Consider the following 22,988-nt stretch of genomic DNA (forward strand, 5'->3'; position numbering starts at 1 on the left):
GAGAGAGAGAGAGAGAGAGAGAGAGAGAGAGAGAGAGAGAGAGAGAGAGAGAGAGAGAGAGAGAGAGAGAGAGAGAGAGAGAGAGAGAGAGAGAGAGAGAGAGAGGAGTAGGGGTCATCAGAGTGAATGTGATGCTTGGTGAACATGAAAAACACGCACACGCACACACTTTTATTCGTATACAGAAAAGTCGCAATTGACAAATTTGATAGTCGTTTCAATTTGAAGGGGGGATATATTTTATATAAATCTATTGTAAAATATTTGACCTTTCCTTTACCTTCTCCTGTGCGGATCCAGTCCAAAACCACACCCCTCCTCTTAATGCATATATAATAAATATATAACAGCTAAAACTAGCTTTCACTCAAGGCCAAAGTGTGGAATGGTTGCAAATAGACACAGAAGTGCAAACACGCATTTCAAGTCCCAGTATTTTGGATCAGTCACCGCTTCTGAAACACAACAGGTGCATAATTTGGATGTTCCAAGTGAAGAATTGCAGAATACAGGAATTGTGAGGTTAAATTCAAGGGTTTACCAGAAATATATTTTTGAGTTGGACATGAAACGATGAAAGCTCGATGCCCATTTAGCCACAGACGAGATATAAATGTAGATAGTACCTCCACTGGAAGAAAATTTAAGAGTTTGGGAGTACAAGAGTACAAAAAAAATTCATTACAAACAAGAGAAAGTTAATCGATGTACATATTTTCAAGTGTTTATGTGTTTGTATGTTTGTAGCTTCAATGTTCTTTTTGAACATTCAATTATGTACCCAAATATCGTAGAACCTGAAGGTCTCAACTTTTGGGTGTCGCTACTTCAGAATCTGGGCAACGTTTTAAGCTCCCGCCTGGAACTACAAATCGACTTGACGTTCATTTGAATGCCACCAAAGGCCGCGATAAAGTGTATATGGGGATGTGGGGTCAGGCAGTACTGCCACTGGCCCACAAGAAAAAGGGAACCACCAAGAGGACAATTTTGTCTCCAAAGCTTTTCAATGTCCAACACATCCTGAAACCACCACCGGGAAAAGATCACCCCAGGCTGGCAGTGCCAGGCATCAACCCAAACACCCTCCGACCCCCAGATAGCACCAAGTAGCCCCTGCTAGTACTGTATCTGACTAAATGAACTGCTTTTGATCATGTTAATCCTGGAAAAACTGGTGGGGTTTAGGAGGTGGGGGTTAGTTTCTGTCCACTTTTGTTGCAGATGTGGATAAAGCTTCACTTCAAATTGGATGCGTTGAAGGTAGAAAGGTTTTATTAATTTTGACGACAAGGCTAGTGCTGCTGTATTTGCAGTTTCACAGGTATAGTTGGAGAGAGGAGAAGAGGAGGAGAAGAAGAGGAGAAGAGGAGGAGAAGAAGAGGAGAAGAGGAGGAGAAGAAGAAGAGAAGAGGAGGAGAAGAAGAAGAGAAGAGGAGGAGAAGAAGAAGAGAAGAGGAGGAGGAGAAGAAGAGGAGGAGGAGAAGAGGAGGAGGAGAAGAGGAGGAGGAGAAGAGGAGGAGGAGAAGAGGAGGAGGAGAAGAGGAGGAGGAGAAGAGGAGGAGGAGAAGAGGAGGAGAAGAGGAGGAGGAGAAGAGGAGGAGGGGAGAAGAGGAGGAGGGGGAGAAGAGGAGGAGGGGGAGAAGAGGAGGAGGGGGAGAAGAGGAGGAGGGGGAGGGAGAGGGAGAGGGAGAGGGAGAGGGAGAGGGAGAGGGAGAGGGACAGGCATAGGGAGAGGGAGAGGGAGAGGGAGAGGGAGAGGGAGAAGAAGGAGAAGGAGAGGGAGAGGGAGAGGGAGAGTGAGAGGGAGAGGGAGACGGAGAGGGAGAGGGAGAGGGAGAGGGAGAGGGAGAGGGAGAGGGAGAGGGAGAGGGAGAGGGAGAAGGAGAAGGAGAAGGAGAAGGAGAAGGAGAAGGAGAAGGAGAAGGAGAAGGAGAAGGAGAAGGAGAAGGAGAAGGAGAAGGAGAAGGAGAAGGAGAAGGAGAAGGAGAAGGAGAAGGAGAAGGAGAAGGAGAAGGAGAAGGAGAGGGAGAGGGAGAGGGAGAGGGAGAGAGGAGAGGGAGAGGGAGAGGGAGAGGGAGAGGGAGAGAGAGAGGGAGAGAGAGGGAGAGGGAGAGAGAGGGAGAGAGAGAGAGAGAGAGGGAGAGAGAGGGAGAGGGAGAGAGAGGGAGAGGGAGAGAGAGGGAGGGAGAGAGAGGGAGAGAGAGGGAGAGAGAGGGAGAGAGAGGGAGAGAGAGGGAGAGAGAGGGAGAGAGAGGGAGAGAGAGGGAGAGAGAGAGAGAGAGGGAGAGAGAGAGTGGGAGAGAGTGGGAAAGAGAGGGAGAGAGAGGGAGAGAGAGAGTGGGAGAGAGTGGGAAAGAGAGGGAGAGAGAGGGAGAGAGAGAGTGGGAGAGAATGGGAAAGAGAGGGAGAGAGAGAGTGGGAGAGAGAGGGCGAGAGAGAGGAAGGGAGAGGAAGGGAGAGGAAGGGAGAGGGAGAGAGGGGGAGAGGGGGAGTGGGGGAGAGGGGGAGAGAGGGAGAGAGGGAGAGAGGGGGAGAGAGAGAGAGAGAGGACAAAGATATTTAGTGGATGAGCAAGAAGGAAGTCGATAAATGAAAGAGGTAGAGGCAGTTTTTTCCAAGAGAAAAAAAATTATGGAGGATGAGATGGTATGAGAGATGGGCAATTGTCAACCAGTTCTTGTACTTCCACAGGGAACTTATCAATAGTTTCATAAATTAAGTGGTTGAAGATTTAAGCTGTGCGGCCCAAGACATTGCCAGAATGCAACAGTGTAAAAGAAAATATCAAACTGCTGGGTTATCATGACTGTCTGAATACGTTGGCATGCGATCCCAAATATCGAGTTTTACAAATATCATAATGGTGAGCTTATTACATTGTTATCAAATTGAGCTTTCAGGGTTGTCTAAGTTATTGAGACAAGAAATATGATTGCCAAGTCAAGATTATTTGAGGCTCACTGCATAACGGTCTTCTGCTGAGAATGCCATGAAACTTCATCTAAGAGAAAGCTTTGCTTTTATATATATATATATATATATATATATATATATATATATATATATATATATATATATATATATATATATATATATATATATATATATAGATATATATATATATATATACATATATATATATATATATATATATATATATATATATATATATATATATATACATATACATACATATATATATACATACATATATATACACATATAGTAAAAAAAAGAAAAATAAATTATGCTTTTGCGTCCAAATCAGTATGAACTGTATCAGGTGTTGTTGTTTACATAATTACATAACACACTGCAGCCACTCATCAGATTAATGTGTGTGCAGACATCATGGTTCACATTTAAGACTGAGGAGCAGACTGGAAGGTGTGAATCATACAAGTGCAAATGAACAAATCAAAAACATTTTTCAAGTCCTCCAGGATGTCTGTGCTCTTCCAATAATCCCCACCTGGTTAAACTCCCAAATAAATGATTTTGTGCTGCCCACCCTCGACTCTTTTGGTTCTCTTAATCTTCAGTTTACGGAACTGTTTTTGGAGACTTCAATGTCACTCTCCCTCGACGATTTCAAGCAAGTGGTGCATCACACACAATCTCATGTCATCAACCATCCCACAGCCATCTCACGGCCATCGACTGGCTGTGCCATTCAACGGCTGTTCCAGTTCGGCACTTTGGCCAGACAATTGTAGTGTCATCCGATGACGGTGCCATTAGTGTTCACCTTTGGTAGCTTCCAATGTGGATCTTTTATACATCTGCCTGCTGGGCCTTAGCTTTCAATTCACCAGGAATCAATGCAAGGTGTTGCCATGGGGGTGGGGGCAGGGGGTGGGGTGGGTGTGGGTGCAGTTCATGTTTGGCAAAGATGCAATTTGAGCAATTCCTCTGCATTACTCATGAAGTATCAAGATCTCACCCTTACATTCTGTCTCCCGAGTTGTGCAATGATCCTACAGTTGAACAATGTGTGCTTTCTCCTGATGTAAAGCACTCAAACATCTGCAACAAGCATTCAATGCATGCATATTGTTTTATTATTGTTACATGTTACATCATTTTATTATTGAGAAACGAACCCATCCATTTAATGCCTCCAATTCTATGATGTCGAGATGCATATTAGTGCGGTTCGGTGTCCCTTCGGACTTGCGAGGCGTACGTATTATATTGATGCATATGTGATTTGTAGATGGTCAAATACAAGTGTGTTGGTCGAGCTCTTGGGGCTCCCATGAGGGAGCACTCTCTGGGACTTTCAGGAATTATGTAGAAAACTAAGGCCGCTGGGGATACCAACAGAAGCAAAGGTCATGTCCGAGAAACTAGGTCAAGATGGTCATTCATGCTCCATGATGTCGACAGACAATTTGTCTTCTCCCCCACAACTTTTTGCTCCCTTGAATGCTCCCTACCCAAGAATTATTTTTCTCCAAACCATCCCAAGCACACAGCCATCAGATTTCAACTCATTCTGTCCAGCTGTTCATAATTGCACAGAAATCAAACAAAGCCACAGACACTTCAAGTTATACTGTATATAGTACCAGCAAAAATCACTCATGATTCACTGCAAAGCTCAGTGTTTGGTGTTTTGGTTTGAATGGATAGAGGCCCTCTGTCAGACATGAAATCAGGGCAATCTCTCCAGACATATCGCGAGCTTTCAATACAGTCCGGCATCCCGCCTCGCTCTCCACACTCTCTGCCTATGGCATCCAAGGCCAACTCCACACATAGCTTATTGACATCCTTGACTCTCAGCCATGTCTCAACAAAAATTTTAATCTCTTTTTTCCCTGTTAAGGATATATTCCCAAGGGAATATTTGATGGACCCAGTCCTATTCCTAACCTTCATCACAAATCTCTCTGATGGGAAATAATTTTATCCATTTGCTGATGACTCCAACTTCCCCTTCATCCTTCAGATAGGTGAGCAGCAGCCACATCCCTCTCTAAAGACCTTGACAAAATCAAAAACTGGTCAAACACTTAGAATAAGTCTCTCCAGCCAAACAAATCTCTCTTCCTCTCTGAAAAAGAAAGACTGCATGAAAAAAAAATTGCATGGCAACCCCCCACACCATATACTCTCAACAATTCTCTTAAAGTTGTCACAAACTCTTGGGTCTCACTCACAGCCATGATCTTTCTTGGGCAAACCACACCTCCAAGATGGTCTCCAAAGCCAGTCGCTGACTGTGCAACCTCTGTTGTGCAAAGTTATTTGGCACACCTGAACACCTTTCCACCAACAACGCCTTCATCCACAGCTTGGAGTACTGCTTCCCCCTCTGGGCTGGTGCCCCTGCCTCAAACATTGCTTAACTTTGGCACTGTGGAAACCAAGGCCTTAAATATTGTGATGTCCACGGGACTTGAACAGTCCCGGCAACGCAGAATGAGCCGAAACGATGGAGGTGGTTTATTTATTTATAACCCAAAGATGGCGGTTCTAATCGCTCTACCGCAAACGGGACGAGGAAGGTGGAACGAGTCGCTTTTCACCGAGTTGATAACGTTTATTCCTCGAACCAGAAATAACAAGACTCGGCAAGAAGAGGGATCCGGGGCGATTTGACGGGATGGTGTGGGATCGGGCGTAGGGAAAACACAGACAATTCCAATGAATATACAAATCTCAAACCCTCTAAGGTGCCAGGTACACACACACACACACACACACACACACACACACACACACACACACACACACACACACACACACACACACACACACACACACACACACACACACACACAAAAACGTAGCTATTTCTAGTGGTCAGGCTGGACCGTGGTGTGGACGCAACAGTCCCTGGATTGGCGTCAGACGAGCTGGCCTTGCTCTCGTCAGGGGGGCAGGAGAAACCGTGGTGCTGTCGACCTCCTGGTCTTGGCCCAAGTCCGCTCACAGCCGCCAGGGAACCAGTTCTGGCGCCAAATTGCGAGCAGGAGAGGGAGGCAGGTCCGCCCGCCGTTCGACCCCGTACTCCGAGCCAGCAGAACCCCAGAGCCAACCAAGGTGAGGCACGAGGTTCAGCAAGGCTACAAGACACGATGAAACCAGGGCCGAATCAGTGCAACAACAAGCATGCTCCCAGCACAACAACCTCCACCCCAAAAAACGATCTTTCTGTACCGATCTTCTTCCTCTTCCTTTTCGACCCCGAACAGAACCTTTTTATCCTCCCGTCCTCGTCACTTCCAATCGAGCCGTTTATTGGCTCTCCGCCGTCGCCTTCCGCCAATCGTGATCACGGGGTGGAGCCATCCGCAGCCACTGTCCTGTGACGTCACGTCAAGCCTCCAGAGAATACTAAAAGGGGTTTACGCAGACACACTTACCCTATCCCGTATCCCTATCTAATTACGTGACAATTATCATTTCCCCCTTGAAGAAATGGACATTTACGAGACAACTTATCACCACTGAATTGCTACTTATTACATCGAGATCCTGGTACACTCGAACAGCATGGCATACCTAATTAAACATCCTAATTACCCTTTGAATGCATACCCCCCCCTCAAACGTAACAATATTATTGGAATTTACTGTGACAAGGCTGAGTCAATGGGGCTATAAGCTTTCTCATCGCAGACAGGTCAGTGGTCTCTGTCTTCTCACGCCTCCTTTCTGACCTTGCAACCTCTGCTCTTGTCGTGCTTTGTCCCCTCCCCCCACTCCCAAGTTTTTGCATGCAGAGCACATGTGGTCCATCAACAATACCCTTCCGGTGAAACTTGCAAAATCCAGATTTATACCTCACTTCCACACATTCGTTCCCTCCGTTTTTTTTTTTTCCCCCACCTATGGAAAAGACTTCCACATTCTCATTCATCCCTCCAGGTGTTTAAGCCAGCTGTTCACAACATTCTCAGATCATTCCTCATCCAAAACCATGTCGAGGCTTGTGGAAGAGCTCATATACTGAATGGATCAGGACGAAACAGGACAAAAGAAATAGTAGAGAGAGGGGAGGAACACCAAGCGTAGAGTTGAAGGCCAAGACAAAAGGAGACTTGGAAAAACAATGGGTGTGGGGTGGAATGGGTAGCAGGAAAGGACAATATGGAAACAGAAGGAAATTCACAGGATGGAAAAAACTGGAAGTTTGGAAGGAGAAGGGCTTGGGTTGGGCTGTTGGGGGGTGGGGGGGTATAAAATATCATGGTTTAGGATTGAGAATGATCTGAGATGGTGGTGAACAGCTGTGTTGTTGAAGACCTGGAGGGAATAATGAGATTGAAGAGCATGTTGAAGTTGGTTCCACAGGCAGGTAAAATAAATAAATAAATAGATAAGTAGAGATGAGCAGAGATATCCTAGATTTAGGTAGTTTCACCAAAAGGGAGTTGATGGTGGACCGTGCACACCCAGCAGAAACCTTGGAGGGCACAAAGCAAAGAAAGTGCAGAGGGTGCAAGACAAGAAAAGAGATGGCACAAGAGACCACCAAACTATCTGTGATGGGAAAGTGATCAGAATTTAAATAGTACAGTATATTATCTTTTTTAGAAATTTATCTTGTAAAATTTTTTTTTTAATAGGGTGTATTCTGATTTTTATTATGAACCTTTCAGTTTTTCCTTCCTTCTTTCATGATGCAATTTGCATGTACTTTGGGCATTGGTGAATTGAACAAACCATTTCAATAAACAATCCCTGTCAGTGATTTGTTTTCTCTTCCCAATAAAATGACCAAACCCAACCTTGGTACTTGCAGTTTATTGTATTTCCTGCCATCCAAACCCTCCCCTCTCTTTTCCTGTTCATTCATTTCCCTGCTTGTTGCATCCACATGTGGTCCCATGGCCGCACTGTCAGTACGTTGCCTTTTTACCCTGTCACCTCACTCTTCCTGAACCTAGATTTTGTATCTTAATAAACCAAACATATTGTAACTACTGTGCATCTATATAAACAAATTACTGCAATGTTTTGAAAAACAAGGAAAACCTGGACCGAGCAAATAATAGGACAGACAGGTATTTTGCATAAAATTAAGAAACAAACAGGTGACTCATCAGCCCATTCAGTAAATAGTGACATCCTTCATGCGTTTCTCAAAAGTACAAATTGAGAGGTCACAATGATATTTTTCATTTGGCATCATATAATTTTCTGACATGTGAGAATTAAAAAATCCCTTTTGGTATTTTTTCAGATGACTACACCTCATGTGCCAATACCCAAAAATTATTTCTGCCCACATTATTTTGCCCAACTTATTTTGAAGAACTGAGCAAATGACAATAAGTAGGATCTCAGTAAAATTGGAGAATCATTGCAAAAAATATTGAATCAAACCGAATTTTCATTGTTCCTCGTATATCCTCAATTCGAGGAGGAAGTACAAATGTGTATTTTAAAGAGCTGCAGTCTGTTAATTACAATGATCAGACAGACCTTTGGCATTTTTTTTTATGAAGCAAGGTCATTACTTAGTATTCTTTTCTTTGAATCGTCAAGACCTTAAGGCTCAATGTTGGAGAAAACCGTTTATCCTGTCTGGCCAGACAAATCTGCCAGGTATAGTGGAAAATGCACAAAACCATTAAATCATTAAATTTGAACATTTTCACCTTGTAATCTTTCATATTTCACCTGCTCAAAGTGGACGCAAGTTCAGGTTTAACTAAACAGGATATACTCGGGATGATCAATCGTACTTGCAAATGCCACCGTTTCTCAACATCCGACAATGGGAAAATTACTAACAAAAAATAGAGGCAGATAAAGGAAAAAGGCTCTCAAGGTTAATTGTCCCAAAAATAATAAAATACCTGCCATAAGAGAAACTCCAGGATTCAAAGTACAATTTGTAACTCTTGAGACCATGTGGAAACTGACTTTGCCATGTTATGTCAATTGTTTCAGCAGTGCACTGACCAGCAGCCACTCCCAGAAGAATGACTTCAACAAGTAGAAACTGAACAGATGTGGCAAGCAATGAGGTTTTTTTATAGATGATGCAAAAATGGACACAGACCATCCTTGCACAAGTATTTGTCTGCTGAGTTTAAATGAAAAGTGCAAAACATTTGGCAAATACATTCCCAAGAGGCAGCCAGCTGTTCCATATCCATGGCAAGTCGCCAGTCAAATTGCACAAGAGGATCCAGAGCAACAAGGGACTAGAAATGACTTCTATAAATGCATACAAGTAACTAGTAGAAACCAAAAACACATGGCGAAGAAAACCCAATTCAGGATAATTTACAATTTGTGAAACGGCATGTATACATGGTTAAAATATACAACAGGCATATTATTTTCGTGAAAGCCATACACTAATAAATGACATGTACAGATATATTCAAATAATGCGAGTACCATCCACACAAAATTGAGTCAATACCGATATGGAATGTGGAAATTTATGGCCAGCATCCTGGCCAAATTACAAATGACTACTCTAAACTCGAGAGGGGGGTCCACGTCAACAGCAGAGCCATGGCCACAGCAATGATGCAACAAGCAGGCACATCCATGAATAGATGAATGGATGAAACATTTTTCCAATGAAACACCATTGAAAGTTAGTACAAAAGTGAGTCATTGAAATTCATCCTCGAACTAAAAAGAACAATGGTTCAGATTTGAACTACAACGCACGTGACGTGAGAACGTTTAAGAATAAACTTAAAAGACAAACAGATATTTTTTTCCTAGCTTCAACCTTTAACATGAATCAAAAATGAATTTAAATCTCTAAAGTGATGCAAACAATATCAACCAATGAACATATATTAATTAGGTGTGGGATGATGAAAGCTGTGAAATCTGAATATCGAATTGAAAAAATAAATCAGCAAGTGTGTTTAAATAAAGCTGTCTGCATGTATATGTGTGGATGTTTAAATAAAGCTGTATGTATGCATGTATATAAATGTATGTACATGTATAAGTGTATGTATGCATGTATAAAATGTATGCACGCATAAAATGTATGCACGCATAAAATGGGTGCACGCATAAAATGGGTGCACGCATAAAATGGGTGCACGCATAAAATGGGTGCACGCATAAAATGGGTGCACGCATAAAATGGGTGCACGCATAAAATGGGTGCACGCATAAAATGGGTGCACGCATAAAATGGGTGCACGCATAAAATGGGTGCACGCATAAAATGGGTGCACGCATAAATTGGGTGCACGCATAAATTGGGTGCACGCATAAATGGGTGCACGCACATATGTATAAATGTATGTACATATGCATGTATGTACGTATAAATGTATGCATAAATCTATGTACGTGTGTGTTTAAATATGTGTTCGCATACATGGAAAATCGATGAATAAATGTATGTATAAATGAATGAATGTATGAATGTATGGATGTATAAATGTATGTATTCAAGTATAAATGCATAAGTATGCATGTATTATAAATGTATACATTACGTTTGTATGTCTGAATAAATGTATAAGTATGGATGAAAGTATGCATGTATGTATGTAAGTATGAAGTATGTATGTATAAATGTATGGAAGTATGTATGTATAAATGTATGTAAGTATGTATGTATAAATGTATGTATGTAAGTATGTACGTATAAATGTATGCAAGTACTGTATGTATACATGTATAAATGTCTAAGCATGTAGGTATAAATATATGTATGCAAGTATGTAAGTATTATGTATGTACGTATAAATGTACATAAGTATGCATGTATGTATAAATGTATGCAAGTATGCGCGTATGTATAAATGTACGCAAGTATGCACGTATGTATAAATGTAGGCAAGTATGCGCGTATGTATAAATGTACGCAAGTATGCACGCATGTATAAATGTATAACAAGTATGCACGTATGTATAAATGTACGCAAATATGCACGTATGTTTAAATGTACGCAAGTATGCACGTATGTATAAATGTACGCAAGTATGTATAAATGTACGCAAGTTTGCACGTATGTATAAATGTACACAAGTATGTATAAATGTATGCAAGTATGTATAAATGTGCGAATGTGTGTATGTATGTATAAATGTATGAATGTATGAATATGTATGTATAAATGTATGTATGCATGCATGTATGTATAAATGTATGTATGCATGTATACATGTATGTATGTATGAATAAATGTATGTTAGTATGGATGTGTAAATGTATGCAAGTATGTATGTATGTATAAATGTATGCAAGTATGTATATATGTATGTATAAATGTATGCAAGTATGTAACTATAAATGTATGCAAGTATGTATGTATAAATGTATGCAAGTATGTATGTATATGTATAAATGAATGCAAGTATGTATGTATAAATGGATGGAAGTATGGAGGTATGTATGCATAAATGGATGCAAGTATGTTAGTATGGATGCATAAATGGATGGAAGTATGGAAGTATGTATGCATAAATGGATGAATGTAAGTATGTGTGTATAAATGGATGTAAGGATGTGGGTATGTATGTATAAATGGATGAAAGTATTAAGTATGTATGTGTAAATGTATGTATAAATGTATGCAAGTATGTAAGTCTGTATAAATGTATGCAAGCATGTATGTATAAATGTATGTATGGAAAATGTATGGATGTATGTACATATGTATAAATGTATGTATATGTATGAATGTATAAATGTATGTATATGTATGAATGTATAAATGTATATATATATATATATATATATATATATATATATATATATATATATATATATATATATATATATATATATATATATATATATATATATATATATATATATATATATATATATATATGTATGAATGTATAAATGGATGCATGCACGTGTGTATAAATGTATACATAATTATATGTATGCTTGCATAAATGTATGTACGTGTGTATAAATGCATAAATGTACGCATGTATAAATGTATGCACGTGTGTATAAATGTATGCCTGGATAAATTATGTACGTGTAGATAAATGTATAAATGTATGCCTGTACAAATGTATGTACATGTGTTTGTATAAATGTATGTACGTATTCAAGTATACATACAGCTCTATGTATGTATGTCGATGTATGCATGTATGTATAAATGTATGTATACAAGTATAAAGCTGTATATGTATGAATATGTGCATGTATGTATAAATGTATGTATAGAAGTATAAAGCTGAATGTATGGATGTATAAATAAATGAATGTATGTACGTATAAATGTACATAATTAAGTATGTATGTATAAATGTATGAATGTATGCATGCATATATGTATGTTTGTATGTGTGTATGTATAAATGTATGCAAGTATGTATGTGTAAATGTATGTATGCATGCATGTGTAAATGTATGTATGCATGCATGCATAAATGTATGTATGCATGCATGCATGCGTAAATGTATGTATGCATGCATGCAAATATGTATGAATGTATGTATGTATGTATGTGTATGTATATATGTATGTATAAATGTATGCAAGTATGTATGTGTAAATGTATGAATGCATGCATGTGTAAAATGTATGCATGCATGCGTAAATGTATGTATGCATGTATAAATAATGCTGTATGGATGTATGTATAAATAATGCTGTATGGATGTATGTATAAATAATACTGAACTACGAGTGTGGTATGGATTGCTTTCACTTGCTTGATTTTCTAAATCTAGCAAGTGGAGGCCTCGTGGTGAAACATGTGTGGTGAAAACACAAGTGGAATCCCATTGGGCATTTAAATATGACTGAAGGCAGTATTCAGGATTTGGATGCTTTGTTTCTGGAAACCAAGCTTGTCTCAAAGGAATTACCATGTCAATGTTGGCTGGACTCGTCATGTGATGCCAGCACACGTTTTGGTTCACATTAAATTCCTTGAGTGCAGACTTAGTTGAGCACCATAGCATTTTCCATGGAAAAGGAAGTGCTCTCAGAATCTCAAATAAGAAAATAAATAATTATGACAAACTGCCAAATTGATGCAGTGCCAGCAGGTGGTGCTGCATCTTAGAGCAGGTAATGTTTCAGATGGACAAATCTTCCTGATAATATTTGCCGATTATGGATGTTAAAAATCCCATGGTTGATTCTTCTTATTTTTTTTCTTTTCTCAAGGCTTTTGTGCAGTACCCAAGCCATACTCCCAAAATATCTAAATAAGATTAAGTTGATTTCAAAACCAATGCGGTTGTTAAAATTATTAAACAGTGGAAATGGGACTTAAATACAAATAGAAGAAAAAAAAAAGATAGACAAAGTTAATGGGGTGATAAAGCACACACAAATAGCCTTCGTGTCATTGTCATTGTATTTAATGAAAGCCGAATCATGAAAGTTCAACATGTTGAACAAAGCTCAAGAATACCAGGCTGCAGTTGCCAGCTGCAGTTGATCAAAACCAGCAGCTCGTAATTTACTGACAGCCACGTAGTATTTACGATACCACGCAAACAGAAATAATAACAATATGGGTTCCCTTTCAAGGAACTTCGACGAAGGAGCAGGCAATGAGGCCCATCATCAAAGCCTGCGCTTATGATTAATAGCTTATGGTTGTTTTTCCATGCTCTATCGTTTTTAAATGCTCAATGTCAAACAAGGAAGCAGCACATACCATGTTTAAAGTGTTTGGTATGATTCCGGCCATGGTTCAAAACCACCAACCTCCAGAGAAAACCATTTAACCATTACAACACAGAGGCTGGTTCAATTATGAAATGTAAAAACAATGCTGCCTCAAACACAACTGCAAAATTGACAAATATACACAAAAGTAGATGCTTGTGCTCGACGAAGCAGACCTGAGCACTTATCATTCAGGAGATGTTGTGGTTATCGAGTGTTTATGTTCCCAAAAACCTGTGGTGTTTACAGCAAATGCAGAGTTCCTAAAAATCTACAGATTCTCGATAAGCCAAACTGTTTGTAAAACCAACATCACAATAAGTTTTTTTTTTTTTGTGAGTGATGCAACCATGATGTATAAAAGAACAAATCGGAAAGCATTATTTTCAACCAAATAGCTCGAGCCTTCCAGCTTCACCAATGTGAGATCTGCAGTCGATTGTTTCGCGCTCCAATCTAAGTACACAGATCAAGTTGGTTGGGAGGGGGGAGAGGAATGACGAGGAAAATATCCTGTGGGTGGGGTAGGATAGACTGGGTATATGAAAGGAATGAGGGACCTTGACCTGCTCAAACAGAATTAAGACAGCCATAGCATGAACAGTTTTTCCACATAGTTTAGGAAGGAACAGATAACGGTCACAGACCAGAGACCGACCTGACCAACTGCCACCAAGTTGTTTTTTTTTTATTTTTTACAGAGAGTGAGATGTGGAGTGCAGATCTCAGGTGAGTCAAAAATGTCGAGCTCTGGCACATTTGAGGAATGCAACATAATAAGTACGAGCTTGACCGAGAGACCCCAGGTCACTTCGGTCGGGTTGGCTTTCCAGAAGGAGGAAAAGGCAGGTTGCTTTATGGTAACTGCCTCACCATGCAAATCACTATACCAGATATAAGATGTGGAGGTGGGCAGATCGCTCAAGGTTGAACGTATAAACTGGGGGTCTCTCGCTCCAAGATGATTAAGAAAATATATAAATGTTCTACTTTTGCAACAAAATTCCTGAAACTAATGCAAAAATATACACTGGTGTAATTTTCAAGTAATGAACATGTCACAATATTGCAGGCATCAAATCCATCACAGCAAAAAAAAAAAAAAATTAAAAAAAAAATCAAAGTTTTTACGCAAGTCTATGCTAAGGTCTCAAAAAATCACTGAAAAGTGACAACCCCACATATCACACAGCAACATTATTACTCAAGACATTTCTCTAACTGAGGGTAATGCAACTTGCAGTGGAGAGGGCAGAATGGCAAAGGCCTTGATTTCATATGATACCATCATTCCCATTTTCTTGGAAATCACCAACTACCACGAGGCTGTGGAACATTTCAACTTAGACAACCAAAAGCAGATGTTCCAGAACCTTACGAGCTACGTAGCGTATTGTGGACTTTTCATTTTTATCTCACTTATTCAAAATTATAAATCAAGCATTAAAGTACAGCTCAACAATGAAATCAATGACTGTGCTTTTAATTTCTCAATCAAATAGTTATTCCGTGAATACTAAAACGATGTGAAAGTTATGATAATCAGGTTTATGGCCCCCATAATCAGAGAATTGGAGGATATTATTGAACACTCTTTCCGTAACTTATTTTACACAGAATTCAATGTCTTGAAAAAGCTAAAAGTGAGGCTGCAGATCAAGTATTGTGAAATGTGAGAGGCCTCAAAACAGTTTGGCCAAAAAAATCTCTTGAATGGATTCCAGGGAAGAGTTTTTGGTGCACACACAGCAAATTTGCTAACCAGTCTCACATCAAGCAAAGTCAACAAATGCAAAGCAACCCTTATTGTCACACTCCGTTTTTTTCTGTTTGTCTGTCTGTTCCCTTATACTGTATCTTGTATATCTTGAAAAAGGAACAATGTAAGGTAAACAAATTTGGCAGACATAATAGGGAGTAAAATAAGGGTTTTTAGCAATTTTAGGTGGAGTGTGGGGGAAGAGGTAGGAAGATCTCCATCATCGGACGGTCTGATTAATTATCAACGGCTCAATGGGCCGCATGTGACAACAACGACCTCTTACCTTGTGTAGCAAGTATCATGTGCACAATGTACCATGAAAACATGTGTACTAATTTTCAAACACTTCTTGAAATATTTAAAATTATTGTTTTAAGATTCATAATATCGTCAATCTATTGCGTCTGAATAATGTGCATCTCGAAGAAAGTAATTTTGAATAAGATGACATGGTCATTGAGGAGGAGACGACCTCAAAGAATGAAATTCTGTTTCAATCGAACTTTGTATAATTTTCACCTCAGACCTTTTAAATGTACTTTATATCTCAGGCAATTAACCATAATTTAAAAAAAATAAAAATTATAATTCCTTTAATGTGGTAAACATTATATTCCCCCTTTCTCACTGAACAATAATCTGTGGGAATCGTGTTAAAATTCCATCATTTATTGTTAATTATGTAATTTTATCGCATTATTATTGTGACGTGCGTGTGTGCCACTTTTGGCAATTTTTCCAAAATTTTCACAAATACACACGAAATGGCATTCATTTTACTCACCTATTCTCATTGAACATGATTCCATGAGACTTGTGCCAAATTCGACAGTTTAATCAAATTATTTCTGATTTTCACTTCCGACCGCTATAAATAAGATGTGAATATTAAATATTCTAACCCCAAGGGCCCAAGTTATCCACACTCGTGTTTTTTCTTTATCTACACTGATTTGGATATTTTTCCTTTCAGTCTCTGCAATCAATATTGAGTGACTTCACTTGACTGCAAAAAGATGTGAAACTGATCTGATGTTTTCTATCATTTCCGTGATACAACATTTTGGCCTACATACTGGGAATTGAGATCTTTGATTCAGAGGCTGAGCCGCTTTCCTTTACTGACTATTAATTTGCAGTTTTTGTAATCAGTAATGACAGACCTAACTCGACTGCAATAAAATGTGAAAAAAAAATCTTATTCACCATCACTTTATGCCTATCCTTTGCAACCTGGATCATGCTTAACTTGTAATCCACACCTTGTTATATGCACCTGTTTCTTTATGATGCAACTGTGCATATGCCTTTGGGATACTACATTTTTATTATTCCCTGTATTGTATACTGTTCTTGTTGTTCATGCCTTCCTACAGCTCTCATCAGGCCCTATCTCTCAGCTCTGCAGTTTTAACCAATTTTTCCCAGCCAGTGTTGACATATTAAACTTGACTGCAGAAACATTTTGATGACTTTAAGGACCCATGACCATTCATCAACTGATTGGTAAAAACTATTTGTAAGCACATGGTCCACATGTGACAGTTGCTAGCAAGTCTTGCACTACCTTATTGAAGTAGCTCTGTGGGCAACTCCCTTCTCACAGATAGATTAGGCAAAGCTGACAAACACAAAGCTGCTGTTATTGTCACAATTCATTGATGTTTGTCCATCTGTCTATTCCCTTATATCTTGTATACCTTGATAACAGAAGGTGTATGGCCACCAAACCTGGCAGCCATGGGGGCCTCGTACAGAGAGTCATCTGTGGATGGTGGAAGGGGTGGGGTTCGGGGAAGCTATTCACATCATCCCATCTGGATCCAGCTATTCACATCATTCATTCCTATGGGACGCAGTGCCACCAAACATGGCTTGCCTAATGGGGGGCCCATGGGGGATTTGTGGTGAAATAAAATGAAGTAATTAGCTTTTGCCGATTTTTCAACTTCGAGGCATTTGGAATAGGGGGAAGCGTAACCTTTTTAACTGCTTTAATTGGCCGTGCCCAAACTTTAAGACAGTGTTGTCGACATGACGAGTTGAATGGGGAGGAGGGAGGGAGTTGGAGGTTTTGGGGAAGGGGCAGGGGTTAGTTGTGTTTGTCTTAAGAATAGTGGGTACATAGAGCCCCTCCAAGCACTTGGCACTTGTTTCCATTCAAGCTGATCTTGAAGCCAAACTTTCATTAAACAGAAAATTTCTTGGGTGGAAGTGTTGTGGAGGAAGTACAGTAAAGTTATTTTCAGGGATGTTTTGATATTCATGATTTTGGTACATTTTGATATTTATATATTTTGACAAGACAGTTTCAAAATATATTTAAAAGCTCAACTTTTTAACTCGATTTAGAAATCAAATCAGAATGCCATTCTTCTGAACTTTTTAATTGCCCACAAAAGGCATGTTCTACATAAAAAGCGCCATGGGTCCTGAAGCTCAACTTAATCAGGAGCAATAGCCAATTAGGTCAAAAAAAAAAATCGAAATTTTGTTCATGCAAATAATCTGGTCACGTGATTGGTTGAATAAAAGACCTCCCCATGCTGATTACAGCAATACATGTTTCCAGGTTATGTTTTACAGGTTACAGGTCATGTTTTGGCTTGGAGCATGGCTGTGCTGTTGATGCAATAGACCTTGGAGGTTAGGACAGGAATATTTAGCATTTTCGGCCTAATTTCAACCCGTTAATGAGCGCAAATTTTGATGCGGTCAATACACCTTCATGACGCATCAGATATGAAGCTTATGGCCAAGTTTCATCAAAATTGTGTTTGGTTCAAGCAATAATGACTGAAGTGTTTACAGACTCACTGACTGACATCCTGAGGACACGGCTCAGTCGCACATGGTCACGAGACTAAAGTCCAGGTGAGCTAAAAATTCATGACATTTAGTCCTCGTTAAAACATATATATATATATATATATATATATACATATACATATATATATATACATATACATACATACATACATACATACATATATATAAATATAAACATATATCTCTCAATCAGACGCACCTCCTGACTATTGTGGTGAGCATCGCTGTTTTGGCAAGATTGTCTCACGGTAAAACCGCATAATCTGCACAGAACAACCATTCGTCTGCCACCCAGACAATTGTTCCTGCTAATGCAAACCATTCAACCAGAAGGCACGTGATATTGTTGCGGGGCCGAGCGTCGGCTGCGAGCACGACCGCTAGATGGAGCAGTAGAGTCGGCTCCACCTCTCGCCCGGAATTCAGATCGTACTTCTTCGGAAAACTCTGGAAAGTACGGGTCCCTTTTTGGACCGTGAAGGGTCAATATTTCCACCACGTGGTACAGGGTTATTCGCCAATTTTCAAAATACCTCGAGACCACGTGGCGATCTACCGAGTTTTCACACCCTCGACGACACCCCTACAGAACGAGTAGCTTGGCGTACTCGAACCGTGTGTGACCCGAGCGGACGGTCACCAAAGTCCCGTCGGTCCAAATATTCCCTTACAGCCGTAACCGCTTTTACTATTTCTCCAACACGCAGCATGCTAAGCCAATGAAAGAATGGACGCGAACAAGCTAAAACATTGAACAAATGGGGTTTATTTATACAATAATGGGGGGAAACGAGGGAAGCACGTAAAGGCAGAGCTAAACCGAATATAAGAAATGCAAGTACATACAGCAAAGGCACTTAACAGTTTACAACTTAAAGACGGGCCCCAACATACACGCGCACGCACAAACACCCCAAAATGACCGGACCAAATGGTCTTTTTTGAGACCTATTTTGGACCTGTCCGCCTCGTGCGATCTTCAAGCTGGTCGGTCCGGCGAGAGGCGAGCCGAACCCAGACACCGGTGGGCGACCCTTGCGGTTCCTGCGGGGACTGGCGTCGCTCTAACTCTCCATCGTGGTGAGGAGGACAAGGATGAGGTCGACCATGACCGGCCAGACAGGATCCCTGAGACGATCGCTCCAGCGAGACGAACGCTCCAGCAAGACGAGATGCCCAGGTCAGGAGATGCTCTCTTTCCTCTTTTTCTTTTCCGGCTTCTGCCTCTCCTTTTATGCATCCCCGCCGGCTCGACCCCTCCCCCACTCGGCCCACGGAGAATCCCGGAGCAGGGGGTTGTCCTTGTTCGCTGCAGAACTGTTGTAACGGTCTTTTCTGTTGTCGTTGCCGATTTGTTTTCCAATAAAAATCCTATCTATAAAAATAAATCACAGCGCATGAACATTTATTTACCCATTAGACAAGGTAAAGGAAGCTATCTATAAAACACATACTTACCGATATAACTAATCTATAGGACCTGAATGTTGTGTGCGATAGGTTTCCAAATTCATAACAATATGACCAGCGGGAAAATCGAAACATAAGGAGTGTGATGAGCACTCCACTGATCCACAGTCAGGAGGTGCATCTGATGTATAAATGATGAATGTGGTCATCATTGGTTAGATATTTATCAGTATACCATCCTGAATAGGGCATATGAGCCTGAAATCCGGATCGGTGGTTCCGTTTGATATTTAACTGATTATGGCCATATAATCTTTGTCTCTGACAGTCACCAGGCTGAAGCATCTGTGTTGGAGGTGACGCTTTGGTGTGGACTGTGTCCAGTGGGGATCAGCGGAGTGCTCATCACTCTCTTTATGTTTCGACACACACACACACACACACACACACACACACACACACACACACACACACACACACACACACACACACACACACACACACACACACACAAAATCACCACTGGATCTGTAGCTTATCAAGGCCCTGGCCAAATGCTGGAACTAAAATTTGGTCGCATTCTGACTGGTGGGTCTGGAAAAGGAGATTTTGGAAGGAATTTGTGTGACTGCCATTTTTACACTCATCCTGTCATGTGATCAGCATGGCCTCTGCAATTTAATATCTCAATCCTCCTGCCCTAATGATGTAACCCCAATTTAGTAGCACTCTGACTGCTGGGTCTGGAGAAGATTTTTGAAGAAATTTATGAAGTTGGCCATCTTGACCTACTTAAAGTCATGTGACCGGAACGAGCTTTGCCATTCCTATTACCCGTCAGGAGAGGAATGTTGTTGCCATATTTCAGCCTGCATAGCCCAGCGGTTTGGCCAGAGAAATCGAAAAAGGAGGCTGAGGGATGGACGGTGCATGATGACCACACATTATCTGAGATTTAAATTCCAGATGAGCTAAAGTTACTGTTCCATCAACATAATCTTCAAAAACAAGAAATAAATCTCTACTTAGATTGGAGAGAATCTCACAAGTGCTACAACACAGAACCATGGCACTTCCTCAAAACATAATGACCCCAATGGATTGAGTGATTAGCAAAATTACATTTCTGTAGATTTGGTATTCAATGAATAAACTGTACTCATTTCAGCGGAACAAATATCACAGTTTGTATTTCTTCAATTACTTGAACATTTGCACAATGATGGAACAAGATAAAATTTACAAATGCTCCTTAGAAAAAGTCAGGCTGGCAAGAGAGCTTAGGGGCATGCACACTGGCTTTTCAGCTGTTCAGCCAGGGTTTGAATCTCCCACCAGCTACAAACTGTCACCCAGGTGTTTCGCATGCAGGGCGACCTATGAATGCATGCGCAATGCATCAGGGTTAAGCCAGAAGAACCCGGGTACCTGCCCTGGTTGTTGGTGGATGCGGACAATCGCATGGTGTCTTTCGAAGAGTAACCAAGTTATCCTTGGCACTGAACAGATTACAAATTCTTGCCACCTTCAGTCAAAAATCAGGCATGGCCAGCAGACTTGTGAAAGACTTGGACCAAAAACAGTGGTAGACAACAATAAGTTGAAACGTAACTGGGGCCATTAAAAGTTGTAGAACTTTGGACAAAACGGAAAGCGTGTAATGGTAGTTACCTCCGCCACTAAAGGTAGACATAGGTTGTTCTCACCCATCTGTCTGAGCAAGATATCTCAAAAAGTTATGGACAGATTCAGATAAAATTTGTGGAACAATGTGTGTGTGTGTGTGTGTGTGTGTGCGTGTGTGTGTGAATGTGCATGTGTATGTGTGTGAAAATGTGTGTGTGTGCGCCAGATAAAATTTGGTCAACAAGGTGCGCGTGCGTGCGTGAGAATGTGCGTGAGAATGTGCGTGAGAATGTGCGTGAGAATGTGCGTGAGAATGTGCGTGAGAATGTGCGTGAGAATGTGCGTGAGAATGTGCGTGTGAATGTGCGTGTGAATGTGCGTGTGAATGTGCGTGTGAATGTGCGTGTGAATGTGCGTGAGAATGTGCGTGAGAATGTGCGTGTGAATGTGCGTGTGAATGTGCGTGTGAATGTGCGTGAGAATGTGCGTGAGAATGTGCGTGAGAATGTGCGTGAGAATGTGCGTGTGAATGTGCGTGAGAATGTGCGTGTGAATGTGCGTGTGAATGTGCGTGAGAATGTGCGTGAGAATGTGCGTGAAAGTGTGTGTGTGCGCCAGATAAAATTTGGTCAAAAAGGTGCACGTGCATGCATGTGTGCGTGTGAATGTGCGTGTGCGCCAGATAAAATTTGGTCAACAAGGTGCGCGTGCGTGCATGTGTGCGTGCTTGGCTTCCTTCTTGGGAGTACGGTGCAGTCATTGGTCTCTTTTGATGCATAAATTCCAGCACGATATTTCAAAAAGTTTGTGGACGGATGACAAAACTTGGTGGATTAGTTGGGTAGGTGACCAGACAGAACAAGTCGATAAGCTTTTGGTGTGTGACAAGGACGAGTGGTCTGGATGGAGATCCGGCCTATCGGTGGGATGCAAAATGTAAAAACTGTTCAGCATGGCGGAGTTATGCACTCTACCGAGAGCTGTTCTAGTTTTATTACAGACATTTCCATACACATAGAAACTAACCGACGTGATTTTAAAGGAGCCTCGAGACAAAATTATTGCACTTGTGTGTTAAAAAGGCAAAAACATGACCCTGAAATCAGTTTTAGCAGCTCTCGACATATCACATGACAAGCAAGTGGCCGAACGAACTGTCCCCTCCTCCAATCACACATTTCTTTCAATACAAAAAATAGACAAAACAAATCGGAGGTCTTTTTTTTCTCTCAGTTACAACCTTTTTCGCCCAAACCTTTTCACCAATCTCCCCTTAGTATTATGTAGATGGTCCCTTGAATTCTTTTGCAAGATTTGTTTCTTACATTGGTAAGTTGGTGGGGGGGGGGAGATGATGGAGGGTGGTGGATGAACAATGAACACACACCGACAGCACATTAACCTTTTGAAGAGAGCATCTCACAAACATCATAATCACGACTCGTGTATAACCGTCCATCCATACCCAAGTGACTTAGCAGTACCAACAATGTCCATGCAACCCTCTCCCCCCTCCATTCCAAGTTTGAACCTATCATCGACTGCTTCCAGTCTGACTACCTTACCGGTGACACCATTCTCTGCATCAATTTTAAATACATGAAGCATTTTTGCCTTGACAACTATCCATTTTGTGCCCATATGCTTAAGCATTCGATTTGCTTTCACAAAGAAGTTTCGATGGAAAAGCATCACGAAACATAAGGCCTCGGCTTGGCTCAAGTCAAGACTTCAAGTGAATAAATTTCAGAGCAAAA

General features: G+C 40.7%; 1 protein-coding gene across 11 annotated transcripts in view; it reads right to left on the reverse strand.

The window, feature by feature from the left end:
* LOC147021846 (histone deacetylase 4-like) overlaps positions 1-22,988 on the reverse strand; it is a 291,321-nt gene that overhangs the window by 189,555 nt on the left and 78,778 nt on the right. The window contains exon 1 of one of the 11 annotated variants that reach the window (XM_085892248.1): positions 8,820-8,889. The exons of the other annotated variants lie outside the window; for them this stretch is intronic. Coding sequence (XP_085748374.1) covers positions 8,820-8,874 — 55 coding nt within the window. The 5' untranslated portion in view covers positions 8,875-8,889. Of the gene's footprint in view, positions 1-8,819; positions 8,890-22,988 lie in introns of those variants that run through there. 11 annotated transcript variants of the gene reach the window in all.

This window comes from Eptatretus burgeri, chromosome 8, assembly GCF_056783735.1.
Source record: "Eptatretus burgeri isolate ZD-2024b chromosome 8, Ebu_testis_v1, whole genome shotgun sequence".
Taxonomy (NCBI): domain Eukaryota; kingdom Metazoa; phylum Chordata; class Myxini; order Myxiniformes; family Myxinidae; genus Eptatretus; species Eptatretus burgeri.